Raw genomic sequence first — 11,419 nt, 5'->3', positions numbered from 1 at the left:
TCTCTCTCTCTCTCTCTCTCTCTCTCTCTCTCTCTCTCTCTCTCTCTCTCTCTCTCTCTCTCTCTCTCTCTCTCTCTCTCTCTCTCTCTCTCTCTCTCTCTCTCTCGCTCTCTCTCACCAATCCTGAAGCCGTCCCACAACAGTATCTGCAAGAGGTTCTGCGAAACAGGGGAATTCAATTACGGATAATCACATTTATTCTTTCACGACAGCGCGCCGATGCGTAGGCCAACTTCTTATTGTGGCGCGTCTCCGGGGAGGGACACACTAATGCTCATTTACAATGACCAACAGTCCCATTGCGCGCGACTGCACAATTGCGGCCATGCCTTGCAAATTATTGCATGCCATCTCATGATTAAGCCACGTGTTCCACCAAGATTATTGTAAGTCCCACAGTTTGTGCCGGGACATAACAGCACACTTACTGTCAAGTTCACAGTCACGGCGATGGCATAGAGGCCAGATGCAAAGTGCCGGCGTTACTTAAAGCTGCCATTCAGATCGACAGAACGTCTGTTTCCGTTTAAGGTTGAGAGATGACTAAGTATGCGATTTCTCTGGGAAAACGAGACTTACACATGCACATCGAGTGAAGAATTGGCGACAAGGAATGAATGCCCTACAGAGTCTTTATTACGCGCTGTTTATTGATACAAATACTTATTGGTCACTCAAGATGCCTGTGCAGCCACATGAAATAAGCATCAAACGTATCAAGTGAATTACACGCGTGTACGAATACAAAGTTCTCGAGTGCCTCAAGTGCCTCGATGTTTAATACATGGCAATGCCAAAATCTGGCACAGAAGATTCAACTTGCCACTGACAAGTACTGACTTTAATTGAAGACATGCAATTCTGACTTTCCTATTGCATCACTAACAATGTGAGATGAAAACTGGTTGCATCTACAGTTACGTATCTATAGATATGATGCGTGTACATGAACATTGCACGCAGCATCATCTCGCTCACTTTTGCGAAAACCAAAGAACTATTCGCGTATCTGCCAATACTATACTTAATCAAACCACTGAGCAGTCCCATTATATATCAAATCCCAGTCATCATATCTATCACAATCACAAGGTACGGTCTTCTTCACCTGACTGCTATCTACTCTAGATGGCATACCATTCTTAACATTGACGTCGACTTGGAACAGAATGTGCCTTGAAGATATCATCTGAGCAAATATGATAAACAGGAGAGAGAAAGCCGCAACATGTTACAATTAAGATACATGACAGATAACCCTACATTTCAGCACCACTGCTTGTTCTTGCACGCCGGCAGAAAAGCGCCGTTCCATACGAATCGTGCCAGATATGGTGTACGCACATTCATTGAAGGAAATGGAAGACAAAAAACGTTACTAAACCTCTCTATTACAGACTCAGCTACACAGAGCTTATACATGGTAGCCAGCAAAACTAAAAGAAACATCCAAGATCCAAGATTAAATAAGAGTTATAGGAACCTGTATATACCAGCCAAAATCAGGCAACTTCGAGTGAAATACTACTTTTGTGTAATAGTGCAATAGTGAAGCCTAAACCAAACTGAAACTTTGATTTCTAAAACGAGACCCAGCCTAACTGGCCTACCCACCTGGAGTGCTTGACAGGTAGCTCTAGCTAATTAGCATTAGGGCATTCTAAAAATGCTGCTGATTAACAAAGTGCCACAAATTCGATAATTACACATAAACAACACGTGAAAACCACGTATAAACTGGCGCAAATGGACCGACCGAGGGATGAGGTTGTCTCACAGACACGTAGATGTCAATTGTTTATTCCAACCCACTGAGACCAGCAAGAAAAAGAGTGAACACACAGAAAAAGAGACGTTTTCACCTTCCTTCTAATCCTTAATAAGCTGCAGTTTAGAGCCAGTACTAAACGAGAACGTACACACTGCAGTCTCTAGCTGTGCCTGCTGAATGGGATCAACGTTCTAGAAACACCGCACTCCACCATTGTAATATCTAAGAGTGGTGCGCAATGCATTATCGACGAGGCGGCCATTGTTATCGCGAAAATTGCTCCCGCAATTCGTCAAATCAGCGCGCAGCGGCGGAATCCTCCGACATACGAACCCTCCCGCGTCAACATCATCCATTATTTACGCGTGCGCACGCGGCTGTCCCTCCGCAGAACGGCCGCGGCCGCGTCGCGTCACGCGACCCGGGGAGCCAACAGCCGACTCGCGGCTGATCAATGATGTGTCGACGGAGGGTGGATGTCGGCTGAGAAGGGGCAGCAGAAAGGAAGACTCTGTAAACAGGAGACGTGTGTGAGTGGCGAGTGGGCGCCGTCTCCGGTGTAGTGGCGCGTGCGCGTGAGGATTGCTGCAGGTGGAACATTAGTAGCAGATGCAAACATGAACTACTAGATGTCTAACTATGTCTCTAGCAAATGACTTTGAGTAATCGTTTGAAAATGATCAATTGAGAGATCGTGCCGATTGATGTAAATGCGTATCCGGACGACTACCCCCTGGCCAACTACCCCCTGAACAACTACCACCCGGACAACTACCCCCTCAGGACAACTCCCACCTGGACAAATGCCACCCGGACAATTACCCCCTAGGGGTATATTTTTTATTATATGCATGTTTTTTCATATTTCTTTCACTTTAATAGAAAATGAAACTCACAATTAGCGTTTCTAATGAACCCTATTCAGAAATAACACTGGACATTATTGCATTATTGGAACCCACCCCAACTCTTTTGGTTTGATAAATCATGGGTCTAGTGTTTATTTTACGGAATGACAATCATGTGATGAGAAAAATATGTATTAACTGATTTTATCATGCTTAGAATTATAATAGATGCAAGCTCATGTTTTATTATCAGCAGCATTGCTGCTAGTGTGTATCAGTTTTAGACACATTTTAATTGCAATACAACAAAGCTGCTAAATCAATGAATAAAATAATATGACTAACTAACACAATAGCAGCTTACATTTTCATAATTATTTTACTACATCTATAATTGTAGAAAAACATGTCTACAAACCTTTGACCTGCTTTACTCTCCCACTATATCTGGGTCCAGTCTGAATTTCCCATGTCGACCAATGCCTTGCGTAAATTTCTCTGCACCTATTGGCACGCACACGCACACAGAATTAATATCAATTAACTGAAAGCTCTATGCCACACATCCATCATTGGCTCTGTGATGGCTCATTACATTACATTTCAAATTAGTGCTTATAAAAGAAGAGTATATAACCAAGTAATCATGCATTACTGAAGAGCAGAGAGCAAATTTTAATAAACAGACTTCGCCACCAACTTTACACAAAATACCCGCTTTAACAATGTAACTACTCAAAACTCACTAATAAAAAAGGTTACCTGCTACTGATTCCGTGTTTATCACATGTGAGGCATTGTTCAACTCAAATTTCAGACCATCTTTGATAGACTTGGCATCAAATGTAGCATAGTATGCTGATCGTTTGTCCATCTTCAGACACTCTTGTGGAAATTTAATTAATGAGTTTGCCAAGTTTATCGCCTGACCCAGACCTATCAAACCAAAACAATAACAAAATATTGTAAACCATCGTCATAATTTACTTGAAAAAGAATGCAAACGATCGAAACTCATATACACCACCAAAGATTTACCATTCATTATGATAAACATTTGACTCGTTAATTGAAATCCAAGTATGCTAAAAAGTATTTACTAGTTCCAGTAGCCACTAATCTGTTTGCAAGACCCCAGTCTAGTGCCTCCTTTGCGGTGATGGCCCTGCCTGTTAATATCATGTCCATGGCCCGAGATAGACCAATTATTGCAGGTAATCTTACTGTTCCACCGTCTATCAATGGTACACCTAAAACATAACAGAATTCAATATTAAAACGAATTTTACAATAAAATACACGACTGCTTTACACTATTAACTTGGATTTCCAACATATATCCTTAAACTATGAATTGATCTTTTGGTGATGAACAAAAAATGGTTGAATCGTCAATAGTTTGAAACTATGCTTACATAACTACAGCGAAAATCACTTCGATAATCGAGATGATAATGTACTAGCAGGATACCGGGCGTTGCTCGGGGAAATCAGTGGCGTTAATCAGTTGGTGACCGCTTGGTTGAAAGGAAAATACCCAAAAAAATCTAACTATCTATCTATCCATGCATCCATCCATGCATGCATGCATCCATCCCATTCCATGCCATCCCATCTCATTGCATCCCATCCCATCCCATATCCCATCCTATCCCATCCCATCTCATCACATCGCATCCCATCCCATCCCATATCCCATCCCATCCCATCTCATCGCATGCCATGCCATGCCATGCCATGCCATGCCATGCCATCCCATCCCATCGCATGCCATCCAATCTCATCCCATCCCAAACAGTAAAAAATAATAAGAAATCAAAAGATAAAAGACATTAAAAATAAAAATAATAAATAAATTAAAAAAATAATAAATTAAATAAATTCATAAATTAACAAGTGCCGCAGAGCGACAGCGCTCAACTGACGTTTACTGTAGCCGGGTATTCTTCTATAATCACTGGCACCGATCAAGTGCGCCCTCGCGCCACCAGCGTTCGCGCTCAGAGCATATGATCTAAGTGATACTACTAATACAGATCTAAATCTATGATGCTAGGCTCGTGCTTGTATACCGGTAGTACTGTAATATAAAGATATCAGCTTGTGTTAACTTTAATGAATTCGCGTATGATTACATGTTTTTATCATGGAGATGTGTCTTGAGCCTGCGAAGGCGTAGTTGGTCGGTGGTGGGGAGAGTGTGGAAAGGGCGCGGGTGAGAGGGTGCCCGACCGGGCTCTAATAGCAAAAGAAAACATAGGCCGTGAGATGGCGTGTGCAGTAGTGTCATCATAATCAAAAGATACGGCATCAAGTCTTCGTGCGTGATACATCCTCATTGAGGTATGCGTGAAATCAAGTTATTCAGAGCGAGGTCATCTAGGATTCGCTCGCTGTGAGTTACACATCTGCATTGCAGTGTTGTAGGGCAATATTATGACTTAGAATAGGCCAGTTCGCCACCTGCATCGCACGCTTGAATTGGGTGCCCCATGTTTTTTGGCCTACCACGCGAGCTTCAGAGTTCTTACGGTGATGTGCTATACAGACTGCTTTGAAAATAAGTTTATTCTAAGGAGCCGTAAACCTTGGTCACAACATTTTGCCTTTGCAATGAGGTGAACTGTAGCTCACATCCACAACAGCGCAATAGCTGAGTGCTAGTCATTTGTTAAACATGTCAACAATCCTTATGTTTAACCCTCCTCTTGAGGGGTAAAGTTAATACCGACACTTATTCTTCGTCTGGTCAGCGGAGTGCATTTCATGCGTCCTTTCAATAAGCCATAAATGGCTAGGTCGCGTGAAACAAAATGTAAGGTTTTCAATCACTCGTTAGCCATGTCCTCCGAAATATTTTCTAAAATCTGCTCCTCGTGCCCATGGACCGTTTGACCTGTGACCTCCAATTTCGGCCAGTGATAGGCGTTTTGCCTCACCATTGATGCTTACACGGACTATCACAAGCCTAGGTCGAGCCGTTTTAGATTTGTGCCGCAATTCTGTTTCTCCTTACTTTAAGTTAGAGGAGAGGTTTCCCTATCTTTTACACCTCTTGACCTTTGACATTTGCCCAGCTTCGAATCCAACTCGTTTTCGGATTACCCCCCACGTCGTCCGCAATAGCGTGCCGTACGTCGAGCCAAGTTCATCGATTTGTGCCCAACTGCTTTGTAGACTGGTACGAGACGCTACGCACGGAGCGCCGGACTCACAACTCAATCATGCGTTCTACAAGCTGATCTGATATGTAGATGAGCTAAAAAGGGAAAAGGGGAAATAACGTTCCCGCTGGGACTCGAACCGGAATCCGGTGTAGGGACAGGATTGATCTAGCCGATACGCCCTGCGCCCTTTTAAGGGTTACCCATGGATTCACACGTGACGTTATGTTTGATCTGTACGCATTCGCCATCTATTAATGAATATGAATTTATGATCAATTTTAACTTTTTACTTTTTAAATTTTTGTTTCTGCAGAACCACCCTCAAGACCGCTGATTCTGAATAGTCTTTGTTTTCCTCGGCTGCGGAGAGTCTCTAGTTATGCGGTACGCGTACTAATTCGGGGCGGCGATGTTGGGCGGCCCGGACAATTTATTGAGGTAGTGATTGTGGTTTCACGATAAGGTCATTATATTTTTCTCACGTGAAGTGGAATGATTCGATAGTTAGGTGCTTGGTAACTTATTGGCTTGATTGAAAATAAAAGCACTTGCAATAATTGCATCACAGTCGTATGCTACCGAATCGTCTGCTCCGTAACTCCCATGATGGCAGACTCCTCGACCACTTTACGCCACATTAATGTCTCCAAACGTCAAGTCCTCCTGCGACTGGCGTAGCCACTATTGACTGCTGATAACAGGTTTTGAAATGTCCATTCTTGTAGCGGCGCCTGTCACGAAAATGAACATCTCCCTATATGGCTTCCAATTATTTAATCTACTATATTAATTGTATATTATTAATGTAACCAGTGCGCGGACGGCCAGCGGCCTCATCTACGTCTACTGCCAGGTCACTCCTATGTGGTGGAGTGGTGGGGATTTAGGTAAACCCTGTTCGTCCGCAATATGTTCACATACGCGCCGAACAGTGGAGGCACAGGCGATGGTAATCTGTGGACTTCTCAAAGGAATTGTTCGTTTGGGATTCGTTTATGAAAGTCATGCCTGTCGAAAGAAATGGCGCAGGTCAGTATTAAGTGTTTCAGTTAAAGATGGAAGCTCCATTTGTGTACTAGTGCAATCAACATATTTGCTAAGAGCTGAATAGTTGTAAGCATATCCAATTTTACCTACGCAAGCCTACAGGCAAATAGAGAGTGCCACCTGTAACTATTACGAGCAAACTACACGAGTACCACAACCACCTGCACTGGCATGGCCCTGGCTGTGGCCGCAATCGTTACGCAATTGTAACCTCTGCACAGTACTATCAGAAAATGACAGAATGCATAGAATTATAGATTTTAAGGAGCGATGAAACCTTCTTCAACATATTAGTTTTGACATGTCATTGTGGACATTGTAGCCTCTTTAATCCATGGCATGTATGATCTTACTGCAACCCACTAAAAGAGCAGTCAAATTACCTCATTCTAAAGACCATTAACAAATCCGATGTTTAACCCTCCTCTTGGGTCGTCAAAAGGTTATCGCACTTACTCTTCGCAGCTAGAGGCACGTTGGTTGTCAGCAGAAAGTACATTTCTGGTCCTTTCAATAAGCTAAATGCTAGGTCACGGCTGTAAACAAAAAGTTTTTCAAATCGCTCCGGACCATGTCTCCAGAAAAATGTAGCTAAGAAGTCTAGATCTTGTGGCCCATTTGACGTTGACCTCCCTTTCGGCATCGGTGATGGCTTCTTCCTTACATGATGCCTATACATCCGACTATCACTCACCCACAAAGAGCTCGGATGCCCGTTTAGATTTGAACTGCCGCTAATTTCTGCATTTCCTCCATATACCTTAAGTTTGAGAGTTGGATGATTCCCCCTTCTTTTACACTTCTATCGCACTCTTGACCTTTGTCCCCACTAGCTTCGACATCCAACTCGTTTCGGGGGTACCGGCCGAGCGTCGCCGACTTCGAAATCCGTACGTTCGACGATTTGTGGCCAATGATTGGGCGCGACGCACGGGAACGCATCGGACGGACGGACGGTCGGCACGGACGACGCACCTCATGCGATTCTATCAAGGCTGCCATCTGACTAGTGGTCAAGAGTGAGCTAATAATAACTGATCTTATTATACTATGATTATTATTATACATGTACTATTGACATATAACAAGACATATCAAATTAATACATAATTTTACACTTACAGCTAACGCCTATTCATTGTATGACAAAAGATTTAAATAAAATGCTGCATTTGCAGAATTTTATACCATTGGACCTTGACTTTCCTTCAGGAGGGAAGGCATAGTACCAGCTTTCTCAGAAACCTCTTGCAAGTCATATCCTGCACAGAATGTGCCACCTGTGGGGGTAAATGTAGTGGTTTAGTTACCAAATCTATGGCTTTTTAAAACAACAAAAATATGCATTTCAAATTCATTGATTGTGTTGGTACTGCTGGCAGTTCGGCCACTTGCAAAATGTGGATAAGACAATACAGTGCCGGCATATAAGTCTTTGGCTGCAAATTTGAAACATCAGGGTGTGATCCTATGTGTAGTTTATATGTGAGAGAGAGAGAGAAGAGAGAGCGAGAGAGAGAGGAGAGGAGAGGAGACGGAGAGAGACAGTGAATGAGTGGTGAGTGCATGTGAGGAGAAGAGCGAAAAGAATTGAGAGAGAGAGATGAGACGAGAGAGAGAGAGAGGATCGAGAAGGATAGGGAGAGATAGAGAGAGAGAGAGGAGAGAGATAGAAAGAGACAGAGAGAGGCCTATCAAGTGATTTGGCAGCGGTGCGGTTATCGTAGTTGGTACAAACATATAACAGCGTCATGAAAAGGACCGAGTGGGTGTTTCGTTGTCCTTCGATGCTTAACTTAGTTACGGCTTCTTTATATGCCTAATGCGCCGCGGGGCGGGCCGGCATGAGCGAGAGAGGAGACGCGGCGGAGAGAGAGCGAGCAGAGGACGCGGAGCGAGGAGAGAGAGAGCGAAAAGAGAGATGAAAGGGGAGGGGTGAAAGAGAGGCAAGCGCAGAGGGGAGAAAGAGGGGTATGAGAGTTGGAGAGAGCATGTAAGGAGAAAGGAAACAGAGATGAGGAGACGAGGGACGCGAGAGATGAGGAGGAGCAGAGGAGAAGAGAGTATGAGGGAGAAGAGGGAGAGACTGACAGGGAGAGAGAGAGGAGAGAGAGAAGAGAGGAGAGAGAGGAGAGAGATGAGCGAGGGAGAGGTATAGGGAGAGGAGAGAGAGAGAGAGAGGAGAGATGAGAGCGAGAGAGAGAGAGAGAGGAGATCGGGAGAGAGAGAGACGGGAGACAGAGAGAGGAGAGAGAGAAGGAGAGAGAGAGAGAGAGAGGAGGGAGAAGTCGGCGATGGATGGAGAGGAGAGGAGGGTATGCTAATTACCTCCTGATATATATTTTTTCAAAGCATTATTCAGGTTTCTAAATAACAATTATCCTCTAATAACCTTTTCCATATAAAACTGCTGCTGTTGCATTTTCATGATGCTCAAAATCCATGAAGGCATCTACTAATTGCTCAGCCACGACGTGATTGACTGCATTTTTTTACTCTCTAGCAGGTCTGTTTGTCACCGATAAATCTTGGCCTAAACCGCCTCCAGGAACTATTACTAGAAAATAAAAATCACCAAATTACTCATTTTCATGACATTTTATTCCAATAATTTTCAGTAGATTCAAATTGAGTACATTTTGCATTTAAAAGTCTTGTTTGAGATTCAGTGCAATTTAACACTGCATTTCTCTTGCTATATAAAAATTCAAATACCATTAATAAATTCATTTTCATCAGAAATTCAAATTTGGTGGAACAACACGATAATATTAATTTAGGTGATACTGAGTATCTAATGTAGTTATTACAAATGATATTTATATACAAGATACCCACTATATCCTAATATATCAACTATTCAACTATCTTCTTCTTCTTCTCGGGTCACTACACTACACTCGGCCCAGACTGCAGACACAGGACTGGGCACGGTGGTTGAAAGCCTCAGGTTCCAGGCGTAGTGCTCTCTGGCAATTCAACTAATAACAGATATAGTTAGAGTTACCCGGTACTGCCCGCGACTGAATATTGTATTTTATATTATCCTCCTAGCAGGGCAATGTGATGACCACGGCATCGCACATACACAGAACATATTAGCAGCAGGTGGGAAAATGTGATGTCTATAATTGCTAAGTATTGCTTCGTTTCAAACTATCACATCACAAATACACAGCCAAGCACCTCCATATTTTAATCTGTTTGTAGCCAAGTGTTTACTTGCTACCTTTTCATTAGGTATACAATCTCATTTTCCCAAAAGAACTCTCCAGAAATTCTGTCAAATTTGTATATATATGCGATTAAATGTCAACAAGGGTTATAGTGATAAATATCCGAAATCCCTAGCAGCACTATACGTCACCTCATCAGGTTTCTTTAGCTGGTGAGATTAATTATGATGTATGGCTTGGAGGCAAATGGCAATGCTTAATTATCTTGGCGCTTCAGAATGGAGTGCAGTTATTATGAGTTAACCGAGAATAAAGTGCACCATGACTGACTACGACATAATCTATGTACTAAGTACTAATTCTTCCAATTTTTGGCTGGATTTTATTAGAATTATTTGGATAAACGATGGCACTTGGTTGCAATTTTTTTTCGTAACAGTCTGAACAGATGTGACCGGTTTGCGATTTTGACGACAACTGACTTCATGAGTGTTAGTTCAGTACTAGTAGTAGTAGTAGTAGAGCATTTCAACAGCGATGCGTATAAATACATACTACACGTCATTAAAAACTTAAAGGCTGTTACTCGATCTGACAGTGACAGTCACTGGCTGTGTCACTGTGTCACAGTGACGCTGATAGGGTCTATGTCCCCCAGGGTACTGCCGGAACGTACCCTGGTAACTATCTGATATGCCGGACCGTACCTCGCCTACTCCCTACCGTACCCTGACTGTCCCTGTTCCGCCTACTACTGATGTCGCAAAATTTGAAATATACATACAGACCTGTACCTTATAAAGTTGGATTGGAGTATGAAACTGTGAAACCAAGAAGAAATTTCAACCTATATACACTGATGCGCGCAATCATTTTGCAAATATCGCGATGATCGGGAATGCGTTTTCCTCTCGCAATGTTTACGACATTTTCGCGCATTTTCGCACGAGATTTTTGAAAGATGGCTCCAAGTGTTGTGGTGGAACAGGAAAATTTGTATGATTATCTTAATGGGGTTGGAAACGTATAGACTCGCTGACACGCTGTTTTGCGGGAACGAGCCGGAAACAAGGAACGGGAGCATAAAGCGGCGAGTTTCCTGCCGACAAGCGGTATGTATTACGACATCGGCTGAAAGTCAGGATACGGTTTGGAGTAGGTGAGCTGGTGAGGTACGGTCCGGCATATCAGATAGTTACCAGGGTACGTTCCGGTATACCGGACCATACCCAGGGTGTACGTTCCGGCAGTACCCTGGGGAACATAGACCCTATCAGCCACAGTGACAGTGTTAGTGTGGCATTGGCAGTGTTTGTTCAATGATAGAGAGCATCCTTGAGCCGTGGCACTGCCACTGACACTGGCACTGTCTTGGTTTATTTATTACTAATACTAATACTAATAGTAATC

The 11,419-nt window shown here is 43.1% G+C and overlaps 1 protein-coding gene across 2 annotated transcripts in view; it reads right to left on the bottom strand.

The window, feature by feature from the left end:
- The window catches only part of LOC106809902 (probable enoyl-CoA hydratase, mitochondrial), a 15,945-nt gene that overhangs the window by 3,643 nt on the left and 883 nt on the right, over positions 1-11,419 (bottom strand). The window contains exons 2-5 of one of the 2 annotated variants that reach the window (XM_014813139.1): positions 3,720-3,869; positions 3,382-3,555; positions 3,038-3,123; positions 79-2,254 (exon numbers count right to left, since the gene is read on the bottom strand). In XM_014813139.1, coding sequence (XP_014668625.1) covers positions 3,050-3,123; positions 3,382-3,555; positions 3,720-3,869 — 398 coding nt within the window. In that variant the 3' untranslated portion in view covers positions 79-2,254; positions 3,038-3,049. Of the gene's footprint in view, positions 1-78; positions 2,255-3,037; positions 3,124-3,381; positions 3,556-3,719; positions 3,870-11,419 lie in introns of those variants that run through there. The other variant, XM_014813138.1, reaches the window with a different exon arrangement.

The sequence above is a fragment of the Priapulus caudatus genome, unplaced genomic scaffold (assembly GCF_000485595.1).
Source record: "Priapulus caudatus unplaced genomic scaffold, Priapulus_caudatus-5.0.1 Scaffold394, whole genome shotgun sequence".
NCBI lineage: Eukaryota > Metazoa > Priapulida > Priapulimorpha > Priapulimorphida > Priapulidae > Priapulus > Priapulus caudatus.
Note: the sequence above shows the minus strand (reverse complement) of the source record. Positions and strands in the feature narration are given on the sequence as shown.